The sequence below is a fragment of the Staurois parvus genome, unplaced genomic scaffold (assembly GCF_062004578.1).
Source record: "Staurois parvus isolate SC_StPar_1 unplaced genomic scaffold, SC_StPar_1.0 ptg001288l, whole genome shotgun sequence".
In the NCBI taxonomy this organism is placed as follows: Eukaryota; Metazoa; Chordata; class Amphibia; order Anura; family Ranidae; genus Staurois; species Staurois parvus.
In genome coordinates this window covers 75,036-100,854 of record NW_028319084.1, presented here as the reverse complement: position 1 = coordinate 100,854, position 25,819 = coordinate 75,036, and the positions used below count along the sequence as shown (strand labels likewise).

At 46.4% G+C, this 25,819-nt stretch overlaps 1 protein-coding gene and 1 long non-coding RNA gene across 2 annotated transcripts in view; both read left to right on the top strand.

Moving 5' to 3' along the window:
- The window catches only part of TJAP1 (tight junction associated protein 1), a 60,364-nt gene extending 42,114 nt beyond the window's left edge, over positions 1-18,250 (top strand). Inside the window, exons 7-10 of the mRNA XM_089660913.1 lie at positions 1,513-1,579; positions 7,949-8,056; positions 14,978-15,061; positions 16,589-18,250. Of these exons, the coding sequence (XP_089517039.1) occupies positions 1,513-1,579; positions 7,949-8,056; positions 14,978-15,061; positions 16,589-17,752 (1,423 nt within the window). The 3' untranslated portion in view covers positions 17,753-18,250. The remainder of the gene's footprint in view (positions 1-1,512; positions 1,580-7,948; positions 8,057-14,977; positions 15,062-16,588) is intronic.
- Positions 18,251-21,732: 3,482 nt separating this feature from the next.
- On the top strand, positions 21,733-25,591 carry LOC149437422 (uncharacterized). The gene is made up of 2 exons (XR_016308140.1): positions 21,733-24,312; positions 24,579-25,591. It is a non-coding gene; the product is annotated as an uncharacterized LOC149437422 (long non-coding RNA).
- The last annotated feature ends 228 nt before the right edge of the window (positions 25,592-25,819 follow it).

Below are 25,819 nucleotides of genomic sequence, written 5' to 3'. Positions count from 1 at the left end.
CAAACTGATCAGCAGATTTCACTGGTAAAGTCTGCAGCACAAAGCAGCCAGCAGGCACGCATGTCTAAATGAGTTCCAGGGATGTGGGATTTTTTTCACATAACGCTTGATGGAACAGCAGTACAGCGACTGGAGCCTGCTCATCAAGGTTCCTTCTGATCCGCACTGTCCATACTGCTGTTAGCTTTCTCTGCCATCATACATTTTACTCTTCATCATGTGCGGGCACGATCTTTAGTGCTGGTGTCAGGCACTGTACTGCTGTTCACAAGCAATATAGGAAAGAACGCATTCCCTTTAGATGTGCACGCTCCTCCTTGCTGGGTACTGCTTACTCTAACTGTGCAATCTACTGATCAGTTGACTGATTACACTCTTAATGGACAAACTGATCAGCAGATTGCAATCAGTCAACTGATCAGTAGATTGCACAGCTAGAGTAAGCAGTACCCAGTGGCCAGCAAGGAGGAGCGTGCACATCTAAAGGGAATGCGTTCTTTCATATATTGCTTGTAAACAGCAGTACAGTGCCTGACACCAGGACTAAAGATCGTGCCCGCACATGTTGAAGAGTAAAATGTATGATGGCAGAGAAAGCTAACAGCAGTATGGTACAGTATGGACAGTGGGGATCATGAGGAACTGGGATTGGGGATGTTTGAAATGAAGGTGGGATCAAGATAGCTGCTGCAGCTTCTGGTGTCAGCCACTGTACTGCTGTTCCCAAGCAATATAGGAAAGAACGCATTCCCTTTAGATGTGCACGCTCCTCCCTGCTGGCCACTGCGTACTGCTTACTCTAACTGTGCAATCTACTGATCAGTTGACTGATTACACTCTTAATGGACAAACTGATCAGCAGATTGCAATCAGTCAATTGATCAGTAGATTGCACAGCTAGAGTAAGCAGTACCCAGTGGCCAGCAAGGAGGAGCGTGCACATCTAAAGGGAATGCGTTCTTTCATATATTGCTTGTGAACAGCAGTACAGTGCCTGACACCAGGACTAAAGATCGTGCCCGCACACATTTTTAATTACTGATCAGTTGACTGCCCATTACGAGTGTAATCAAACTGATCAGCAGATTGCACTGGTAAAGTCTGCAGAAATGTGGAGGTACAAGTCTGCTGGAAATTGAGTTGTCGGTTTTAACACACGAGCAGATTTGCCGCAAGTGTTTGGACTACAAGGTAAGGCTGGATTTCAACTTTAAATTGGGCTTAATAGGTATGCTTGTAATAGCTCCAGCTGCCGCTGTGGCCCCAGAGCATCACCAATATACAATGGAGATCGTGTCCTTCCTTCTCCACGTCTTTTTGGAGGACACAGCTTGTTCTCCTTCAGTCTCCAGCAAAGTACGTACACTTCAGATTTCTCAAAATGTTATGTTCCCTAAAAAAAAAGGGGTGGGGCTTGAGTAGAGTGGGAGTGGGTGGGGCTTGAGTAGAGTGGGAGTGGCTGCTTTTTAACGTGTGCCTCTTCCACCTCTGACATCATCTTATGTCTGACAGGTTACAGAACAGCTACACGGCCTCCCAGAGGACCAATCAGGACTTGGAGGAGAAGCTGCACACACTGGTAGGTGTCGGTCATATGGTAGGCAGGTTAGTGGTGGGCTGTGTGTGAGATCTGTGGGGTGGCCATACGCACGGCAGTATTTCTGATTGGTGGACTGGTAGAACCCGATCCATTCTTAGGGGCTGTTTATAAAGGTTCACGATGGCACTTGGTTTTGCTTGGCCTCAGGTTTATTGATAAAGTAGAATTCCAGCCTCAACCGAGCGAGTCTTAAAAATGTCCATACCCCTCCCAAATACTGACTAACCTTTGTAAAATAGAAAAAAAAAATGTATATATACTTACCTATTCTCAGCCCACTCCGGTCACTTGAACCCCTGTGTCAGCCAGCAGCGGCTGCAGGGGAGAGCACTCAGCAACAGCTGGGAATGCCTGGCAGCGGTGACATCATGCTCATGTCTCAGCTGTTATCAGCGCTCCCTCTTCTTCCCTGCAGCCATCGCTAGCTGACACAGGGGATCACATGACTGAACCAGAGTGGGCTGAGAATAGGTAAGTATATACAGGCAGAGGCATCCCTGGGGTTGGTGTCACCGGGTGAGGTAACACGTGGTGTCACCCCTCCAGAGGGGAAGGAGCGGTGCCGGTGTAGCGGTAAAATGAGTATCCCTTGAAGATGTGTATCCCCTGAAGCAACTGCGCCTGTGCCGGTTTCAGGCCGAAGAAGCTGATCTCCGTCTTTAGCACAGAGCCGGCGATCGGCTTCTTCGGTCTGAAACCGGCGCATGCGCAGTTGCTTCAGGGGATACTCATTTTACCGCTACACTGGGGAGGGGGCAGCTGTCACTGTTCCGGCATCCTGCTGCTGCACCCCCTGTGATGGTGTCACCTGGTGCGGCCTGCACCCCCCTAGGGACGCCACTGTATACAGGTGTACCTCGGTTTACGAACTGAATGCTTTCTCCGGGACGTTTTCTTTGTGAAAAATTCGTAAACCGAAACGCAGTTTCCCATAGGAATACATTGAAAACCAATTAATCCGTTCCAAAGGTCAGAAAAAAAGTAAAAAAACTGTCACTATAGGTCAGTGCCGGTTTTTTAATGTAATTACCGGCTTTTTTTTTTTTTCTTCACTATAGCTCAGAGAATCAGCTGTCACTTTCCGCCCAGCTAAAAGAAACAAAGTTTCCTTTTAGTTTATTTCCCAAAGTTAAAATAAAAAAAGTTTCCTTTAGCTCCGGGAAAGTGACAGCTAATTCTGTGAGTTATAATGAAGAAAAAAAAAAAGTCGCTGTCACTATAGGTCAGTTTAAATGTAATTACCGGCTTTTTTTTTTTCTTCACTATAGCTCAGAGAATCAGCTGTCACTTTCCGCCCAGCTAAAAGAAATAAAGTTTCCTTTTAGTTTACTTCCCAAAGTTAAAATAAAAAAAGTTTCCTTTAGCGCCGGGAAAGTGACAGCTAATTCTGTGAGTTATAGTGAAGAAAAAAAAAAGCAGTTGCATTTAAGAATGGGCATACATTTCGCATTGCGAATAAAGTTCGTAAAAAATTAATAAACCGGGGCATTATTTTCAATAAATTTTCATTCGTAAACTGAAAATTTTGTTAACCGAGGCGTTTGTTAAAAAAAAAAATGTATACAGGTGTACCTCGGTTTACGAACGCCTTGGTTAACGTAATTTTCAGTTTACGAATGAAAATCCATTGAAAATAACGCCTCGATTTACAAATATTTTACAAACTTTTTTTGCAATACGAAGTGTATGTCGGTGCCGATTTTAAATGCAATTGTTTTTTTTTTTTTTTCTTCACTATAGCTCACAGAATGAGCTGTCACTTTCCTTGGAGCTAAAGTATACCTTATTTCTTTTAACTGGGGAAATAAACTAAAAGGAGACTTTGTTTCTTTTAGCTGGGGGGGAAAGTGACAGCTGATTCTCTGAGTTATAGTGAAGAAAAAAAAAAGCCGGCATTGACCTATAGGGACAGCGACTTTTTTTTTTAATTTACTTTTTTCTGACCTCCGGAACGGATTAATTGGTTTTCAATGCATTCCTATGGGAAACCGCGTTTCGGTTTACGAATTTTTCACAATACGAAATGTCCCGGTGAACGCATTAAATTCCTAAACCGAGGCACACCTGTATGCATTTTTTTTTTTTTTTTACAAAGGCTAGTCTTCATGGTGATAGGAGGGGTGAGGGGGCATTTTTATGACTAGTTAGGCTAGAATTCTACTTTTTTGGTTAAAAAATAAAATTCTGATTGGTGGCCTTTTTTTTAACGTACCACATTTTTAACAGGATCTGCCACGTTTTAGGGGTTCTTAACGCCAAACGCTGGTAGGGCGGATTCCTGATCACGTGATCTACGGTCACAGTGATCGCAGGATCTGGAACAGAGGCGGACTGACCATTTGGAAACTCGGGCACTGCTCGAGGGCCCGGGGTCAGTAGGGGGCCCCATGGGATGCACCTGGTACCTTTTTCATAGGCTTTTTGTGAGTTTGGGCAAGGACACAGGGGCCCCATGATCCCCTATTGCCTGGGGGCCCCATGAGTTGTAAGTCCGCCCCTGATCTGGAACCTATCCTCCTGGCTCCCGAACTTCACTGTGTGAGCGGTAGCTTTTGGTGGCAGCCCGGTCCCAGTGATGGATGTGCGCAATTGAACATGCTCCCAGCACAAAACATACGGCATGTAGGTGGCAGCATGGCATAAGGCCCACCTCTGTTCTGCCCACATATATGTGTATGACCGTCAGGAAGGGGATACGAAATTTGTTAATATTTTCTTTTTCTTCTTTTATTTTTACATTTTCTGTTGGCACCTGCTGCATATAAAAAAAAAAAAATGAGAGATTGAACCTACGAGACAAGTTCAGCTGAATAAAAGCTCTCTTCATAATTATTGTAACACCGGCCTCTTCCTGAAGTTTCCTCACTTTTTCTAGAAATTGCCCAGATTTGTCCTGAAGTTTGTTTTTCTGGAGATGAAAAGGTTCCGTCTCTGTTGTTAGCGTGAGGCAGTCAGTGTTGTCCTTCAACCGATCGATTCTTTCCACTAAAATAATAATAAAATGACTGTTCACAAACCCAAATGGGAAATCCACTCCCTCGCTCATTCAGACGGCGCTGAGTCCAGTCCTCCCTGCTGAGACGCTTTTTGCCACATCTGCATCCACTTCAAAGATGCGTGCAGACAGTCCATGGAAGTGTTAATAATATAAAAAATGTGCCAAAATTTATACAATCCACCCCATAAAGTAAATACCTATATTTGCTATAAGTGTTCAAAATATATAAAAGTCCAAAAAAAATAAATATAAATCCAAAAATTGTGAAAAATATAATTCCAAAAATTATGAAAAAAATATAAAATATACAAATAAAAATGAAAGTCCTTCCAATCCTTCCAATCCTTTCTCCCAATGATAAAAACCTCAAAAAAAGGAGATATCACATAGTGTATTACCTTTTTGATACAACAAAATATTTTATATTTTTTTTCATAATTTTTGGAATTATATTTTTCACAATTTTTTGATTTATATTTTTTTTTTTTTTGGACTTTTATATATTTTGAACACTTATAGCAAATATAAGTATTTACTTTATGGGGTGGATTGTATAAATTTTGGCACATTTTTTATATTATTGTTTCACATCTTCAAGGGTGAAGGTGTTATTTGTGCTATGGGGATTTAAGATTTTGTCTTAGTTGAATCTTTGAACTTGTCACTTGTATTTAAGGAAGTGGTATTTATAGATATACAGTCCATGGAAGTGGATGCAGGTGCAGCGACTGCATGGACGTCTGTCAAAGTTTGACATGCGGGCAGGAGCGGGTGCATGGATTAGAAAGCACAGTGTCTGCATTTGGAGGCTTGCACCCACTCCTGCCTGTATGTTAAATTTTGACATGCGACTGAGTCTGTGCAGCTGCTGCATCCACTTCTATGGCCTTCCTGCACGCAACTCAGAGGTGGATACAGATGCATCAAAAAGCACCTCAGCCCAGAGGATGGGACTCATTTACAGCAGAACTATACTGCATCACAAACCAAAAACGTTAGTTAACTCCTTGGCGCTGACTTGCGTCCTCTCGGCAACTGGGCCTTGACACAGGGAGGTCGCATATTTGCGTAACCGAAGTAAACAAACATGCCAGGAGCACGCACCATGCACGCTCCCGGCACAGTTATCAGTTCCTCATGGAAAACTCCCGAACGTTACTTGCGGTCGAGAGCATTCCGATCATGTGACTGCTGTGACAGCCAATCATGGAGGTCACATGACCCTCAACCCTGCCCTGCCTCCTGGCGTCCAACGGCCGGGAGGCACCATTCAGTTTTAATATTCAAAGCAAACTCCCCCATCCATCCATGTCTCCATGCTTTCTTTTGCTGAGAAATCACTTTGAAAAACACCTCCCTAGCATTCATGGCTGTGGCCATCTTGAGTAAGGGCAGGTGATTCACGTAGCATTTACTTCCTGGGATCCATCTGTCCTTAGCTCAGGCATGCAGTCAGGAGGGTGTGCTTAGCTGAGAAAGCCCTTTCTCCCCTCCTGAAGACTCCTGGGATGTCTGCTATCATTTGCCTAGGCAAGAAACCAGGAAGTAACTGAAGAAATGTTAAAAAAAAAGTTTAAAACAAGTAACTATAACATCTTCTTATCTTTATACTAAGGATTAAAAATAGTCCATGTTGATTGGGAGAGTAAAGTTCTGCTTTAAATGAGCCCTAACGCTGTCCTTGTACCCACAAAATACTCCGTACTTGTGTCAGGTGATGGCTCTCTGTGTCTGGATGGCTTACATATGGCATGCTGACTTCTGCGTCTGCTGATATCAGTGTGCCTGCCAATCCAGGATGCTTCAAAGTGCAGATTCCACATTAAGAAGCTGTAGATTTGGCTCACTGCCTCCTCATTCTGTTGGTCAGTAGAGCATTGGGCATGCCAAAGCCCCAATATAAAAGAACACCCCAGTTTTTCGGCACTTGTAGCATTTCTCAGCGTGCTGAAAAATTATGAATGTTGAGCTAATCGTTTGAAGGTGGTGATCATGGTCAGCTAGTGGACGGATGATTGGAGGAGCCATAATGGTTAGTGGGTGGGTGATTGGAGGAGCCATAATGGTTAGTGGGTGGGTGATTGGAGGAGCCATAATGGTTAGTGGGTGGGTGATTGGAGAAACCACAATGGCTAGTGGGTGGGTGATTGGAGGAGCCACAATGGCTAGTGGACGGGTGATTGCAGGAGCCATAATGGTTAGTGGGTGGGTGATTGCAGGAGCCACAATGGCTAGTGGACGGGTGATTGGAGGAGCCATAATGGTTAGTGGGTGGGTGATTGGAGGAGCCACAATGGTTAGTGGATGGGTGATTGGAGGCACCATAATGGTTAGTGGGTGGGTGAGTGGAGGAGCCATAATGGTTAGTGGGTGGGTGATTGGAGGAGCCATAATGGTTAGTGGGTGGGTGATTGGAGGAGCCATAATACTTAGTGGGTGGTGATTGCAGGATCCACAATTGTTAGTGGGTGGGTGATTGAAGGAGCCACAATAGTTAGTGGGTGGGTGATTGGAGGAGCCATAATGGTTAGTGGGTGGGTGATTGGAGGAGCCATAATGGTTAGTGGGTGGGTGATTGGAGGAGCCATAATGGTTAGTGGGTGGGTGATTGGAGGAGCCATAATGGTTAGTGGGTGATTGAAGGAGCCATAATGGTTAGTGGGTGGGTGATTGGAGGAGCCATAATGGTTAGTGGGTGGGTGATTGAAAGAGCCATAATGGTGAGTGGATGGATAATTAGAGGAGCCATAATGGTTAGTGGGTGGGTGATTGGAGGAGCCATAATGGTTAGTGGGTGGGTGATTGGAGGAGCCATAATGGTTAGTGGGTGGGTGATTGGAGGAGCCATAATGGTGGCTGAATGGTTTAACAATAATTGTGGTTGTTTGGTGGAATCCTCACTTTATTGGACATACTTGTGGAGGTGTTGTGTTGTGTTGTGTTGTGTTGTGTAATCTCTCTATGTACTAATCTGATTTCCATCTAACTCTCTCTTTCTCTCTGCCTCACACTGCCGGTTTTGCAGGCCTCGTTCAGCCAAAGCTGGATCTATTCAGTTGCGTTTGGTAGCTGTAGTGTGAGGGGGGTGGCTACACTTGGGTTCCTTGTCTTGTCCTGTCTGGGGCACCCTGGCCCTCACCAATTATGAGCCTCTTGTCTGAAACCTTCCTCAAATACTCCTCCCCTCCGACAGCTTTGGGATTGTGGAATGTTTGATACCTCAGCTGTATCCCTCCTGTATGATGGGCACTCCTGTCTCTCCTGTGTATGAGCACCCCCAACCCTTGTCCTGCACCCTCCTGGTGATCTCTCTGATCCACACTGACCACATCTCTTTATTTATTCCGCAGATAAAGAAAGCAGAGATGGACCGCAAGACGCTGGACTGGGAGATTGTGGAACTCACCAATAAACTTCTGGATGCAAAAACTACAATTAATAGATTGGAAGAGTTAAATGTCAGTAAAGTGTGTCGTCAATGATGCAATGTTCTTCGTATACCTCACCTATTGTAGCTGCCATACTGTGCCTGCTATGTCTTTCCTACCTACTATTTGTACACATCGTGCCTACCCTGCCCACCATGACTACCCCAACTACTATTCCTACCGTATTGTACCTATCCTACCTACTATATCTACCCTGCCTATCATACAGTGCCTACTCTGATGACCATATCTTCCCTACCTAGCCTGCCTTCCATACCTACCCATCCTACCATACTGTGACTTCTCTGCCTACCATATCTTCCCCACATACCCCTCTGCCATACAATGTCTAGCCTGCCTACCATATCTTCCGTGTCATTCATGATGCAACTGCCCTTCCCACCATACCATGCCTACCCTGCCAACCATATCTACCATACCTAGCCTGCCTTCCTACCATACTGTGCCTTCTCTGCCTACCATATCTTCCCCACATACCCCCTCTGCCATACAATGTCTAGCCTGCCTACCATATCTTCCCCACATACCCCCTCTGCCATACAATGTCTAGCCTGCCTACCATATCTTCCCCACATACCCCCTCTGCCATACAATGTCTAGCCTGCCTACCATATCTTCCCCACATACCCCCTCTGCCATACAATTTCTAGCCTCCCTACCATATCTTCCTTGTCATTCATGATGCAACTGCCCTTCTCACCATACCATGCCTACCCTGCCAACTATATCTACCATACCTAGCTTGACTTCCTACCATACTGTGCCTTCTCTGCCTACCATATCTTCCCCACATACCCCTCTACCCTACAATGTCTAGCCTGCCTACCATATCTTCCCCACATACGCCTCTACCATACAATGTCTAGCCTGCCTACCATATCTTCCCCACATACGCCTCTACCATACAATGTCTAGCCTGCCTACCTACCATATCTTCCCCACTTACCCCCTACCATACAATGTCTAGCCTGCCTACCATATCTTCCCCACATACCCCTCTACCATACAGTGTCTAGCCTGCCTACCATATCTTGTCATTCTTGATGCAACTGCCCTTCCCACCATACCATGCCTACCCTGCCAACTATATCTACCATACCTAGCCTGCCTTCCTACCATACTGTGCCTTCACTGCCTACCATATCTTCCTTATATACCCCTCCTACCATACAATGTCTAGCCTGCCTACCATATCTTCCCCACATACCCCTCTACCATACAATGTCTAGCCTGCCTACCATATCTTCCCCACATACCCCTCCTACCATACAATGTCTAGCCTGCTTACCATATCTTCCCCACATACCCCTCTACCATACAATGTCTAGCCTGCCTACCATATCTTCCCCACATACCCCTCTACCATACAATGTCTAGCCTGCCTACCATATCTTCCTTGTCATTCATGATGCAACTGCCCTTCCCACCATACCATGCCTACCCTGCCAACTATATCTACCATACTGGACCTGCCATATGTTCCCTACCTATCTTTCCTGCCATACTGTTCCTATCCTGCCTACCATATTTTCTCTACCTACCCAGTCCACCATACCTTCCCCGACTACCCTTCCTGCTGTACTTACTGTACCTTTTGCAACTACCTACACTTTTCTTATAGGGCAGTCACGTATAGAAAGACTAAATCAGGGAACATATAACAAACTTAAAGTGGTTCTAAAGTCTCAAAGTTTTTACCTTCATTAATTCTATGCATGAAGGAAAGAAAAAAAAAACCTGTGTGCAGCTCCACCCTCAGCCCCCCTAATACTCACCAGAGCCTGATCTCGACCCAGCGCTGTGCATGGGAGCAGAGGCTCTCTCTGCTCTCTCCCTCCTCATTGGCTCAGAGACTGCAGCGGGAGTTGTTGGCCCATGCCTCTGTCAATCACAGCCAGTGAGTACGGGGTGTGGCTTAGCTATGCGCTGTGTGTCAATAGACACACACAGTCAGCTTGGGAGCAAGCCCGCATGAGTGCCCCCATAGCAAGTGGCTTGCCATGGGGGCAATCAGCAGAGAGAAAAAGCCAGGAGTGCCAACGTGGGTCCTGAGAAGAGGAGGATCATGGCTGCTCTGTGCAAAACCATTTCACAGAGCAGGTAAGTATGAATTTAGTTTTTTTTTTTTAACCACTTCCAGTCCAGACACTTTTACCCCCTTCCTGTCCAGGCCAATTTTCAGCTTTCAGTGCTATCACAGTTTGAATGACAATAGCGCGGTCATGCAACACTGTACCCATATGAATTTTTTAACATTTTTTTGAGCCAGATACAACTTTATTTTGGTGTATTTATTCACTGCTGGGATTTTTTTTTGCTATATAAATGAAAAAGTCCAAACATTTTGAAAAAAAGTGTTTTTCTTATACAATTTTGCAAATAAATAATCTTCATACGTCTTGGCCACAATTTATTTAGTTATCTTTTTAGTAAAAAAAAAAAAATACCCCAAATTAGTTTATAACCAAAAATTATAATTTTTTAAAAAAAATTTTTTACATTTTTTTTATATTATTATTTTTTTTTTTTTACATACTGCCACCCTAGCAGTACAGTGTCACCATAGTGACACTGTACTACTTGTGGGGGGTAATGCAGATTTTTTTTTTTTACACTGATTGCTTTTGCAACCATAAAGGCTGTAAAAGCAATCATTTCTCCTCTCTGGCTGCATTCTTGCAGCCATTGAGAAATACTGTGTGAGCTGTGATTGGTCACATCTTGTCACATAGTACAAGACTGTTGTGAATGGCCCTGTACCATGTGATCTCTGTGATCATTCACAGATTTCACATGTAGTAAGCAATGATGTCAGAAGTGACATCTTGCTTACACCTATTCATATGATCACTGATTGGCCAATCACTGATCACATGATCAGGACCTTACACAGAGGTTCCGTACAGCAGTCGGTGTTCTGCTGTGTCTGGAGGACAAAGCGGGCACTGGATGGCGTTGCTGCGCGCTCCCAGGGAGCATGCACAATCCAAAATGGCGGGCGCCGTTTACGAACAGCAACCCGCCCCTGCACTGCCACCGTCTGGCCGTTTATATACAACAGCCGGACAGGAAGTGGTTAAATACCTTTAGTACCACTTTAATTAGCTTAGAGCTTCTCTGTTTCCTCCCTTTCACCTCATCAACATCTTAATTCAGTTTTCAAATCCAACCTCTTCATTTTAATTCCATATCTTATTTTAGACCCACTGATCTAATTGGTGGGTCTCTGTGCAATGCAGGCAGATCCTGGTTGGTCGGAGGAGCTGTCAGAGTGCTGTACAAAGCTCTTCCTGATAATCACAGCACCTTGCTTTCCTTCTCCTCTCAAGAAACCTCATACCTGAGCAGTGGAATGGCTCTTGGAAGGAATTATGCAAATATCAAAATGCCTTGGGTTGTCAGGCTGGAGGAGTGGGCATTTCTAGACAGCCCGTGATTGCATGCAGACCACCATAGTTAAAGCCCACATGTGATGCTGAGCCTCCATGATTGAAATACAACTAATTAAAAGGATGAGCCAGGGAGAGGAAAAGAAAGGGGTATATGATACTGGACGTCCTCCAGCCAGGGAATGAGGTGAACTGTATCTGACTTGCTATAGTTTCTAATGCACATTGTGAGAAGCTCACAGTGTGCAGTGAAATCAGAGTCAGCCATTTCAGTCCAGGAGGAGCCGGTACAACTGTGCAAGACAGAGGGAAAGCTTGGAGGTCAGCTTAAAGGAATAGTCCACCTTATAAGTAAATTGACCCACGCAGACAAGGGGCTCCAGTATATTACAGTCAGTGCTGCTGTTAGAAACCAAGGGGCCCCATACAGCCTCCCTGACAGGGCCCCCTCCAAAAACCCCCCCAAAAAACAGTTTGCGATGCTTCAGTTATGAATGATTACAGTGAGTGATCGGTACCGATCACTCATTGTGTTCATTCAGGAAAGAAAGGGTCTGGTAAATGTGACATATTTACTGAACCCATCCCTACTCTCCATTTTGAAGGATCCGATTGTGTGCTTGCAGCTGCCAGTGGGAAGCAGAGGAGGAAAGCTGGCAGCACTGCGGGGGTGGGGGCACATGGGGGGCCCTGAGGGAGACATATGGTGCACAGGGAGGATGGACAATTACTGGGAACCAATCCCCTGTATGACTATCTCTGCAGCAGCTGGGAGGGAGAGGAGAAGCCGGCTTTCAGCTGCTGCAGGAAGAGCCACACAGGGGATCGGTTGCAGTAATTTGTGCTGATCACCCTTCATGCCCACATCCAATTATCCCAGCTGCATGGACCCCCCTGCTGGGCCCCGTACAGGAGGACTGGTGGTACCCCATTATCCCCGGCCCTGCGTCGTGTATCCTGGGCTCTGCTCTCCTACCCTTCATGTTGCTGACCCGGAAACAACATGTAAAGCCTTACTTCCGGGTCCCCAGTGTCAGTGTCCACATTCAGTGGAGTACAGGGGAGACCCCGGATGTCTCCTTAAAGAGGACCTGTCACCAAATAGATCCTCGCATAGGGGACAGTTTTGTCATTTATGTGATAAAAAAAAAAAAAAAAGTTAATTTATGTATTTTTTTAATTACCTTTGCAGTAATATAATTTGACATTAAAAAAATGAAACTATCACTATTTTATTCTCTAGGGCAGGGGTCTCCAAACTTTTGAAACAAACGGCTAGTTTACTGCCCTTCAGTATTTATGGGGGCAGGACTTTGGTCAGTAGGAGTAGAAAATGCCATGGGCTTGGTTTTACTAAATGGGAGTAAAAAATATTAGTGGGTGTTAGTGGGAGGAATAGTGCCCCATAATTGATGTGAGTGGGAGGAATAGTGTCCCATCATTGGTGTCAGTGGGAGGAATAGTGCCCCATAATTGGTGTCAGTGGGAGGAATAGTGCCCCATCATTGGTGTCAGTGGGAGGACTAGTGCGCCATCATTGGTGTCAGTGGGAGGAATAGTGCCCCATCATTGGTGTCAGTGGGAGGAATAATGCCCCATAATTGATGTGAGTGGGAGGAATAGTGTCCCATCATTGGTGTCAGTGGGAGGAATAGTGCCCCATAATTGGTGTCAGTGGGAGGAATAGTGCCCCATCATTGGTGTCAGTGGGAGGACTAGTGCCCCATCATTGGTGTCAGTGGGAGGAATAGTGCCCCATCATTGGTGTCAGTGGGAGGAATAGTGCCCCATCATTGGTGTCAGTGGGAGGACTAGTGCCCCATCATTGGTATCAGTGGGAGGAATAGTGTCCCATCATTGGTGTCAGTGGGAGGAATAGTGTCCCATAATTGTTGTCAGTGGGAGGAATAGTGCCCCATCATTGGTGTCAGTGGGAGGAATAGTGCCCCATCATTGGTGTCAGTGGGAGGAATAGTGCCCCATCATTGGTGTCAGTGGGAGGAATAGTGCCCCATCATTGGTATCAGTAGGAGGAATAGTGCCCCATAATTGATGTGAGTGGGAGGAATAGTGTCCCATCATTGGTGTCAGTGGGAGGAATAATGCCCCATAATTGATGTGAGTGGGAGGAATAGTGTCCCATCATTGGTGTCAGTGGGAGGAATAATGCCCCATAATTGATGTGAGTGGGAGGAATAGTGTCCCATCATTGGTGTCAGTGGGAGGAATAGTGTCCCATAATTGTTGTCAGTGGGAGGAATAGTGCCCCATCATTGGTGTCAGTGGGAGGAATAGTGCCCCATCATTGGTGTCAGTGGGAGGAATAGTGCCCCATCATTGGTGTCAGTGGGAGGAATAGTGCCCCATCATTGGTATCAGTAGGAGGAATAGTGCCCCATAATTGATGTGAGTGGGAGGAATAGTGTCCCATCATTGGTGTCAGGGGGAGGAATAATGCCCCATAATTGATGTGAGTGGGAGGAATAGTGTCCCATCATTGGTGTCAGTGGGAGGAATAATGCCCCATAATTGATGTGAGTGGGAGGAATAGTGTCCCATCATTGGTGTCAGTGGGAGGAATAGTGTCCCATCATTGGTGTCAGTGGGAGGAATAGTGTCCCATCATTGGTGTCAGTGGGAGGAATAGTGCCCCATCATTGGTGTCAGTGGGAGGAATAGTGCCCCATCATTGGTGTCAGTGGGAGGAATAGTGCCCCATCATTGGTGTCAGTGGGAGGAATAGTGCCCCATCATTGGTGTCAGTGGGAGGAATAGTGCCCCATCATTGTTGTCAGTGGGAGGAATAGTGCCCCATCATTGTTGTCAGTGGGAGGAATAGTGCCTTATTTTTGGTTTCAGTGGTAGGAATAGTGCCCTGTCTTTGGTTTCAGTGGGAGAAATAGTGCCCTGTCTTTGGTGTCAGTGGGAGAAATAGTGCCCTGTCTTTGGTGTCAGTGGGAGGAATAGTGCCCTGTCTTTGGTGTCAGTGGGAGGAATAGTGCCCCATCATTGGTGTCAGTGGGAGGAATAGCGCCCCATCATTGGTGTCAGTGGGAGGAATAGTGCCGTCTTTGGTGTCAGTGGTAGGAATAGTGCCCTGTCTTTGGTGTCAGTGGGAGAAATAGTGCCCTGTCTTTGGTGTCAGTGGGAGAAATAGTGCCCTGTCTTTGGTGTCAGTGGAAGGGATAGTGCCTCGTATCAGTGGAGTGCCCCAAGGGCCGGATAAAGGCAAGCAAAAGGCCACATCCGGCCCACGGGCCGCAGTTTGGAGACCCCTGCTCTAGGGTTTCTGCTTTCAGATTATATATAATGTTTTGGGGATTTTATGTCATCTTCAGGCCTAAATTGATTTTTTTTACATGTCTGCAAAAAAATTAGCAAAAACAGCTTTGGCATCAAAAGGGTTAAGGGGACTTTAAATGCCTACGTTTCAGGTGAATAATAACCCTCCTCTAACGTATCCTTGACCGTGGCTTTAGGTCCGTAAAAGGGACACGAGGTTTCTCTGTATATATACTTAGATGTGTCCTCTCTGTTCCAGGAGCGATATCGTCAGGACTGTAACCTCGCTGTTCAGCTGCTCAAGTGCAACAAATCTCATTTCAGAAACCACAAATTTGCAGATGTAAGTACGTCCTTTATCCACTGTGTACAGGGGATTGTGGTGGGGGTTGGACTGTAGGTATGTATGGTGAGAGGTTGGTGTAGGGTTGGGCTGTAGGTATGTAATGGTGAGAGGTTGGCGTAGGGTTGGGCTGCAGGTATGTATGGTGAGAGGTTGGCGTAGGGTTGGACTGTAGGTATGTATGGTGAGAGGTTGGTGTAGGGTTGGGCTGTAGGTATGTATGGTGAGAGGTTGGCGTAGGGTTGGACTGTAGGTATGTATGGTGAGAGGTTGGTGTAGGGTTGGGCTGTAGGTATGTATGGTGAGAGGTTGGTGTAGGGTTGGGCTGTAGGTATGTATGGTGAGAGGTTGGTGTAGGGTTGGGCTGTAGGTATGTATGGTGAGAGGTTGTTGTAGGGTTGGACTGTAGATATGTATGGTGAGAGGTTGGTGTAGGCTTGAGCTGTAGGTATGTATGGCAAGAGGATGGTGTAGCGTTGGGCTGTAGGTACAGTATGTATGATAAGAGGTTGGTGTAGGGTTGGGCTGTAGGTATGTATGGTGAGAGGTTGGTGTAGGGTTGGACTGTAGGTATGTATGGTGATAGGTTGGCGTAGGGTTGGGCTGTAGGTATGTATGATGAAAGGTTAGTGTAGGCTTGAGCTGTAGGTATGTATGGTGAGAGGTTGGTGTAGGGTTGGGCTGTAGGTATGTATGGTGAGAGGTTGGTGTAGGGTTGGACTTGTAGGTATGTATGGTGAGAGGTTGGTGTAGGGTTGGGCTGTAGGTATGGTGAGAGGATTGTAGTGGGATTAGGCTGTTGTGAGGAAGTACGCCGCTTTAGCCACTCATGGAGTCCTGTATAAAGATGGCCTCAGCCGTCGCTCCAGCATCCTTCCCCACACCAATCTTGCAAGACTGTGTGGACACTGCTCCCCCTCCATACCGGTGAAGTGATTATCTAGCTCCAGCTTGGAGTGGCCCCATCACCCTATACAGATGGGATTAGGCTTTTGATGGCATGTATGGTGAGTGGATTATGACAGGGTTAAAGCAGAGCTCCACCCAAAAGTGGAAGTTCCACTTTAAGCACTCCTCCCTTCCTCAATTTTTTTGGAGGGGAGCAGGTACCTAGTTTTGACAGGTTCTCCCCCCCTCTGTGACATGTGACAGGTCCCAGAAGACTACCAGACCATTCAGGAGGGGCAGTGCGACTAGCGCATGTGCAGCGGGCACTCGGCTGTGAGACTGCAAGCTGTCACAGCCGGGTGCCCACAGTTGAGATGCCTACACCAAGGAGAGAAGGGACGGTGCGGGTGAGTACATCGCTGGAACCTGGTACAGGTGAGTGTGTGTTTATTAACAGTCAGCAGATCCAGTTTTTGTAGCTGCGGACCTTTTAATAAACACACAAACGACTGGAGCTCCGCTTTAAGTTGTAAGGCATGTATGGTGAGGGGATTGTGGTGAGGTGGTTCCAGCCATGAATTGGGGGTGCAACATTGATCAGTGTATAGGTGTGTTATTCCTGGTCTGTGTCTCCCACAGTTGCCGTACAAGCTTCAGGACATGGTCAACAAACATCTGCAAAGCACGGCTTCCCCCCCTGGGTCGGGACAAGATACCCCTCCGCCGGTCCTGTCACAATCCGATGTGGTGCCCACTTCTGTCATTGCACGTGTTTTGGAGAAACCGGAGTCACTTATTCTGAATTCGGCCACATCCAGCAGTGGTAGCGGTCCTACAGCCGAGGATGTCTTTGTCCATGTTGATATGAGTGGTTCTGGTCAGCAGCAAAATGGCGTCCTGCAGAAACAAGGGAGCGTGGACAGCGGCGGCGAAGATGCTGCAACTTTTGAAAAATTGAGTCCCTACCCCACCCCTCCACCCCCGCACCCCATGTATCCAGGCCGTAAGGTAATAGAGTTCTCGGATGAGAAAGTTCGAATCCCCAAGAACAGTCCACTACCCAACTGTACCTATGCCACTCGGCAAGCCATCTCCCTCAGCCTAGTACAAGGTGAGAACGGGAGTCCAGACAGGCATCGTACCGTACCCAACAGCCCGGCATCTTCAGGCAGCTACCCGCAGCGTGCACGGAGCGCTGATAACCCTGCACGCTCCCCGCTAAGCAGTGCTGCGCCGAGTTCTGCCAGCTCTGAGGAGGACATGTTGGCCAACTGGCAGAGGATGTTTGTGGATAAATCGGCCCCTAGCACAGATGGGTCATTGGCCCATCGCACGTCCTTCAGCCGGGACACCGCCCTGGAGTTACAGCAGAGATTCAGTCGCTCTATGCAGGAACTGAGCCTAGCGGCTCAAGCTTTCTCCGAGCGCGAGTCCTCTGGTAACAGCTGGCTCAGCAGCCGGGAGTCCAGTTTGGATGTGGAGAGCTCCGGTACAAAGAGGGGTTATCTGCCCAACGAGTATGGCAAGGACTTCTCCAGGGAGGAGGCTCAGGACCTTCTCTCCGGGGGGATGGAGGAAGAGGAGGACATTGAGGACCCACCGGTCATCTCTGAGGACATAGAGGAGGAACAAGAATTAGAAGACGAGGTCCAGGAGATCCACTTAGAACCAGAGCCAGAGACATTTTTGGAGAAACCTCCGAGCGGCCGCCCACACCGCAGCCCAAAAAGGATGGGCGTACATCACCTGCACCGCAAGGACAGCCTGACACGGGCGCAGGAACAGGGGAACTTACTGAACTAGAGGTGGAGCTCCGTGTACACGGGCCACATCCTCGCCTTACGGTATATGCAGAAGATCAGGCCTAGAGCGTCGTCACCCTTCTGGGCTTGTTCTGGTCATCTGTGTGTCTACATCCATTTCATGTGTGCACTACTGGAGGTGGGTTCCCTCTGAGGTGTCCTAGGAAGGCAGGGCCCTCCACACAGGGTTCTCCTCTGCCTAGGCCTGTTAGGTGGTTCTACCCCATAGTCCGAAGGGACCCTGGAGATGGACGGGTGCTCTGGGGTGGCAAGGTGAGGAGCTGATGAGGCAAATGGGCAGTGCATTACCCTTCACTTTGATCTCATCCTGAGTACGGATCCCGTGACCAGGACGCATTAGGAAACGGGGAGAAGCTCTGTGACCCTGCATGGTTTTGGGATGGGGAAGGGGACCAATCAGCTGTAATTCCTGATGTCTATCTGCATAAATCACCAGATAGACGTACTAGATCTTGTGTATTAAAAATGGTTCAGTGCAGTCATGTTGTCCCGCTTCTTCAGCACATTACAAAAAGAAGCAAAGTGGGTAACACGGCCAGTCCTTAGGCCTCCTTCACACGGGCAATAAATGCTCTCCTGCCGACTCCTATGACAGGTATACTGCGGACACGTGTAGCCAGCATCCCACATGTGATATGCAGTGGTTGCTCGGCCTGGACATTTGAATGACAGGCTGACGGCAGCGTAGGTTATCTGCAGTCAGGGGCACAATCTCTCTACATCCAGGGGCAGGCATATGTCCCAAACTGAAGGGAGTCCCTGGAGCTGCAAGCACATGTATAGACCAGGGGTCTCCAAACTATTCAAACAAAGGGCTAGTATACGGTCCTTCAGACTTTAGGAGGGCCGGATTAGGGCCATTGAGGATAGAAAATGTCCTGGCCCCAGCATCAGTGAGAATAAACATGGCCTCAGGGTTGATGGTTAGTAGGAGTAGTGCCCCATCATTGGTGTCAGTGGGAGGAATAGTGCCCCATCATTGGTGTCAGTGGGAGGAATAGTGCCCCATCATTGGTATCAGTGGGAGGAATAGTGCCCCATCATTGGTGTCAGTGGGAGGAATAGTGCCCTATCATTGGGAGGAATAGTGCCCTATCATTGGTGTCAGTGGGAGGAATAGTGCCCCATCATTGGTGTCAGTGGGAGGAATAGTGCCCCATCATTGGTATCAGTGGGAGGAATAGTGCCCCATCATTGGTGTCAGTGGGAGGAATAGTGCCCTATCATTGGGAGGAATAGTGCCCTATCATTGGTGTCAGTGGGAGGAATAGAACGCCATCATTGGTGTCAGTGGAAGGAATACTGCCCCATCATTGTTGTCAGTGGAAGGAATAGTGCCCCATCATTGGTGTCAGTGGAAGGAATAGTGCCCCATCATTGGTGTCAGTGGGAGGAATAGTGCCCCATCATTGGTGTCAGTGGAAGGAATAGTGCCCCATCATTGGTGTCAGTGGGAGGAATAGTGCCCCATCATTGGTATCAGTGGGAGGAATAGTGCCCCATCATTGGTATCAGTGGGAGGAATAGTGCCCCATCATTGCTATCAGTGGGAGGAATAGTGCCCCATCATTGGTGTCAGTGGGAGGAATAGTGCCCCATCATTGGTGTCAGTGGGAGGAATAGTGCCCCATCATTGGTATCAGTGGAAGGAATAGTACCCCATCATTGGTATCAGTGGGAGGAATAGTACCCCATCATTGGTGTCAGTGGGACGAATAGTACCCCATCATTGGTGTCAGTGGGAGGAATAGTGCCCCATCACTGGTGTCAGTGGGAGGAATAGTGCCCCATTATTGGTGTCAGTGGGAGGAATAGTGACCCATCATTGGTATCAGTGGGAGGAATATTGCCCCATCATTGGTGTCAGTGGGAGGAATAGTGCCCCATCATTGGTGTCAGTGGGAGGAATAGTGCCCTATCATTGGGAGGAATAGTGCCCTATCATTGGTGTCAGTGGGAGGAATAGTGCCCCATCATTGGTGTCAGTGGGAGGAATAGTGCCCCATCATTGGTATCAGTGGGAGGAATAGTGCCCCATCATTGGTATAAGTGGGAGGAATAGTGCCCCATCATTGCTATCAGTGGGATGAATAGTGCCCCATCATTGGTGTCAGTGGGAGGAATAGTGCCCCATCATTGGTATCATTGGGAGGAATAGTGCCCCATCATTGGTGTCAGTGGGAGGAATAGTACTCCATCATTGGTGTCAGTGGAAGGAATAGTGCCCCATCATTGGTGTCAGTGGAAGGAATAGTGCCCCATCATTGGTGTCAGTGGGAGGAATAGTGCCCCATCATTGGTGTCAGTGGGAGGAATAGTGCCCCATCATTGGTGTCAGTGGGAGGAATAGTGCCCCATCATTGGTATCATTGGGAGGAATAGTGCCCCATCATTGGTGTCAGTGGGAGGAATAGTACTCCATCATTGGTGTCAGTGGGAGGAATAGTGCCCCATCATTGGTATCAGTGGAAGGAATAGTGCCCCATCATTGGTATCAGTGGGGGGGAATAGTGCCCCATCATTGGTATCAGTGGGACGAATAGTGCCCCATCATTGGTGTCAGTGGAAGGAATAGTGCCCCATCATTGGTGTCAGTGGGAGGAATAGTGCCCCATCATTGGTGTCAGTGGGAGGAATAGTGCCCCATCATTGGTTTACAGCGGCTGGGCTCCTCGCAGGTTGTCATTCAGCTCTACAGGCAGAGGAGCCCCCCACCGATTGGAATACCTTGGATCCCAGCCGGCTGTATGGTGCATGTATTGGCCATGTGAATGAGCCCCACGTTCAGCCCTTTTCATGTATGGTGCTGAGGGTTCCTGCCAGTGTGGAGCTCAGAGAAGAAATTATTTAGAATTGCGACAGACTTCCCTCTCTCTCCTCATGTAAAGGAGCAAAAAGGGGGAGTCGGAGGGAGGACTTTGTGTGCCACATGGAGGATACACATTACAAATGTCATAAAAACATCCTACAGATCTATATTATAACATGATAAAAATCGCACAGTAGTCAAGACCGCCTCATAGATTGATAACTTGGTGCAAGAACTAAGTTTCCAAAATGGCGTAATGGATCAACGCGTTTCACAGTAAAATTCGCTTCTTCAGAATTCACACCTTTTGGATGCAACCAAGTTATCTCTAAAGCCTAGAAGGAAATTGGACGAACGATACGGTTTTCCTCGATGTTTCACAGCAAGTCGACACCGAGGATGGTGCTTATTGTACGAAAATTCTCGTACAAAATTTTTTTTTTCTTGTTTCTGATCAGGCGCAGTCTTTCATAGCCGATTTTTCTCACATGAAAACAGTACACATTAAACAAAAATCGTTCGTTCTGTTCAAGAATGAGAACAATTTTGGAGTTTGTCCCTTCGTTGGGAAAGTCTGAATCGGATGTCGAAAGTTGTGTTGTACACACCCACACCAAAATCAACCAATCGCGCCTCGTGCGGAATTTTTCGTGATGATTTTCTCGTAGTGTGTACACCCCAGAATATAACAAAAATACATCAACAAAGAGCATGGAAAAGAGATTTATCAAAATAAAATGTTTACAAAAAAATCATGTTGTTGTGATAAATCTCTTCCATGATGGTGGTTGTATTTTTGTTATACAGGCGCACCTCGGTTTACATAATTGTCGGTTTACAAATGAAAATCTATTGAAAATAATGGCGCAGTTTACAAATTTTTTTTGCAATACAAACAGATTAATTGGTTTTCAGTGCATTTACTATTTTTTTTTAATCATGTCCCTGTACAGTATTTATGCCTTTAAAGTGCACTTTATAAAGAGTGTTTAACAGATAAAACTTTTTTTGACTTTTTTCTGACCTCCGGAACAGATTAATTGGCTTTCAATGCATTTACAATTTTTTTTTTTTTTAATCATGTCCCTTTTATGCCTTTAAAGTGCACTTTATAAAGAGTTTTGAACAGATAAGACTTTTTTTTTTTTTTTTTTTTTTACTTTTTTCCGGATTCATAAAAACCAATTCATCCGGAACGGATTAATTGGCTTTCAGTGCATTTACAATTTTTTTTTTAATATGTCCCTTTTATGCCTTTAAAGTGCACTTTATAAAGAGTTTTTAACAGATAAAATACTTTTTTTTACTTTTCTGACCTCCGGAATGGATTAATTGGTTTTCAATGCATTTACAAATTTTTTTTTAATCATGTCCCTGGACAGTATTTATGCCTTTAAAGTGCACTTTATAAAGAGTTTTGAACTGATAAAAGCCTTTTTTTTTTTTTCCTGACCTCCGGAATGGATTAATCGGTTTTCAATGCATTTACGAATTAATTGTTAATCATGTCCCTGTACAGGGTTTATACCTTTAAAGAGCACTTTATAAAGAGTTTTGAACAGATAAAATACTTTTTTTTTTTTTACTTTTCTCTGGATTCATAAAAACCAATTCATGCGGAACGGATGAATTGGTTTTCAATGCATTTATGAATTTTTTTTTAATCATGACCCTGTACAGTATTTATGCCTTTAAAGTGCACTTTATAAAACATTTTGGACAGATAAAATACTTCTTTTTTTTTTTTACTTTTTTCTGACCGGATTAATTGGTTTTCAATGCATTTACAAATTTATTTTTTTAATCATGTCCCTTTTATGCCTTTAAAGTGCACTTTAGAGTTTTTAACAGATAAAACTTTTTTTGACTTTTACATCCGGAATGAATTAATTGGTTTTCAATGCATTTACTAATTTTTTTGTAATCATGTCCCTGTACGGTATTTATGCCTTTAAAGTGCACTTTATGAAGAGTTTTTAACAGATAAAATACTTTTTTTGATTTTTCTGACCTCCGGAATGAATCAATTGGTTTTCAGTGCATTTACGAATTAATTAATCATATCCCTGTACAGTATTTATGCCTTTAAATTGCACTTTACAGTATAAAGAGTTTTGAACAGATAAGACTTTTTTTAAACTTTTTTTTTGACCTCCGGAACGGATTAATTGGTGTTCAGTGCATATCTATTTGAAACTGCGTTATGGTTTACATATTTTTCACAATACGAAAAGTCCCACAGAACCAGGGGCGGACTAACCATTTGGAAACTCGGGCACTGCCCGAGGGCCCGGGGTCAGTAGGGGGCCCCATGAGATGTCCCTGGTACCTTTTTCATAGTTTTTATTGAGTTTGGGCAAGGACACAGGGGCCCCATGATCCCCTATTGCCCAGGGGCCCCATGAGTTGTTAGTCTGCCCCTGCGCAGAACGCATTAAATTCGTAAACCGAGGTACACCTGTATCGTTAGAGACATATTGGTTCCATCCACAAGGCATGGATGCTGAAGAAGCAAATGCTACTGCGAAACGCGTCGATCCTTTACGCCATTTTGGGAACTTGAATCATGCACCAAGTTGTCAGAATGATGTGCCAGCCCATTCTTTTCAATGCCGCCCGTTCAGATTGGTGCGATCTAAGTCGCAGAGATTTAGAAAAGGTGCCTGCGTTACTTTGAGTGCGACTTTAAACTCTCTGGACCCGAGTCGCCTCCAAAGTGGTACAATGGAATTGTGGGACTTTGGAGTTGCCCACGTGTGAATGGAGCCTGAAAGTTCTGCTTTGGACTCCCCTCTTTTTTTTTTCCCTTTTCACAGGAGGAGAGAGAAGGTAGTATATTGCAATGTTTAGATGGATGGGATGGTGCCGTAAGGAGAAGTCTAGGAGGATCCCACCATTCTGATGGTTATGGTTGCTTGCGGTCCACTAGATAGGATGTCCTCACCCAGTGTAGGGATTTGTGTTGGATTAGTAACCCCTCAGTGGAGCCAATCATCCGTGGGATATACTCCACCTAACAGCGGAAAGCCGCTTGTCTACCTGTTTGAAAGGCCCGTCCTCATTCTGGTAGGAATGTCTATTGTTTGGCTGAACCTTCAAAAACCAGAATCCCCCATCACCCCACAAGACTCCTCTGAGGGAAAGTCTAGGAGGATCCCACCATTCTGATGGTTATGGTGGCTTCTGGTCCACTAGATAGGATGTCCTCACCCAGTGTAGGGATTTGTGTTGGATTAGTAACTTGGTGGAGCCAATCACCCGTGGGATATACTCCACCTAACAGCGGAAAGCCGCTCGTCTGCCTTGAAGAGGCCGTCCTTCCCTCATTCTGGTAGGAATGTTGATTGTTTGGCTGAACCTTCAAAAACTAGAATCCCCCATCACCCCACAAGACTCCTTTGAGGGAAAGTCTAGGAGGATCCCACCATTCTGATGGTTATGGTGGCTTCTGGTCCACTGGATAGGATGTCCTCACCCAGTGTAGGGATTTGTGTTGGAATAGTAACTCTCAGTGGAGCCAATCACCCGTGGGATATACTCCACCTAACAGCGGAAAGCCGCTCGTCTGCCTTGAAGGGGCCGTCCTTCCCTCATTCTGGTAGGACTGTCGATTGTTTGGCAGAACCTTCAAAAAACAGAATCCCCCATCACCCCACAAGACTCCTCTGAGGGAAAGTCTAGGAGGATCCCACCATTCTGATGGTTATGGTGGCTTCCGGTCCACTAGATAGGTGGCCTCACCCAGTGTAGGGATTTGTGTTGGAATAGTAACTGTCAGTGGAGCCAATCACCCGTGGGATATACTCCACCTAACAGCGGAAAGCCGCTCGTCTGCCTTGAAGAGGCTGTCCTTCCCTCATTCTGGTAGGAATGTTGATTGTTTGGCTGAACCTTCAAAAACTAGAATCCCCCATCACCCCACAAGACTCCTTTGAGGGAAAGTCTAGGAGGATCCCACCATTTTGATGGTTATGGTGGCTTCTGGTCCACTAGATAGGATGTCCTCACCCAGTGTAGGGATTTGTGTTGGAATAGTAACTCTCAGTGGAGCCAATCACCCGTGGGATATACTCCACCTAACAGCGGAAAGCCGCTCGTCTGCCTTGAAGGGGCCGTCCTTCCCTCATTCTGGTAGGACTGTCGATTGTTTGGCAGAACCTTCAAAAAACAGAATCCCCCATCACCCCACAAGACTCCTCTGAGGGAAAGTCTAGGAGGATCCCACCATTCTGATGGTTATGGTGGCTTCCGGTCCACTAGATAGGATGTCCTCACCCAGTGTAGGGATTTGTGTTGGAATAGTAACTCTCAGTGGAGCCAATCACCCGTGGGATATACTCCACCTAACAGCGGAAAGCCGCTTGTCTGCCTTGAAGGGGCCGTCCTTCCCTCATTCTGGTAGGAATGTCTATTGTTTGGCAGAACCTTCAAAAACCAGAATCCCCCATCACCCCACAAGACTCCTCCGACAACCACCCAAAGGACCCCTCTGGTTCACGAACTTTTCTTTATATAGATGCTCAGAGTAACCCACCTCCAAGCTCCAGAGTTGGCACAGCCGGCGATCCCTCCTGCGATGTATCATCTGTTTTCTTGTGGTTTTGTTTCTTTTTTTTTTTTCTTCTTGTCCTTCTATATATGTTTTTGTCTTTGTGGTGGTGGAATTCTGCCGGTGAAATTTCATCAGAGCAGGGCGCCGTCATCCTTTTTCAGTTTTGGTTTGTGTTCTGTGTCCTCAGACGGCGCCCATCTCGCCCACACCCGTCTGCACACGTCCTGCGTTCCTCGGACACTCCACCCTGCTCTGTGTGGGAGAGACCTGCTCCGCCATGACACCATAGAGACATTCATCTATATTTTTGTACCCGCCGCAGTATTACCGTCACTGAGCGTCTAACGTCTCCGCGTCCTTCTGATCTAAGACTGTTAACCTCACCTAGATTTATTTTCTGATTTGTTTTCAGAGCTGATGTCTATTTTCCAATGAGAATAAACTATTTTAAAAGTAAAGCGTCGTCATCACTGAGTCCGGAATGTGGGCGCTGCCAGGGCTTTCCCTCTATCAGCCCGGGTTCACACTGATGCGGTGCCAATTCTGCACCGCATCACAATCGCACCCCGTTCATGCGAACCGCTGCGGGTGTGTATGTTAACAACCCCCCCGAGAGCGGTCCGCAAAATGCGGTGCGATGTGCAGAATCGGATCGGCGTGAATACCCGTTCAATCCGATTCCAAAA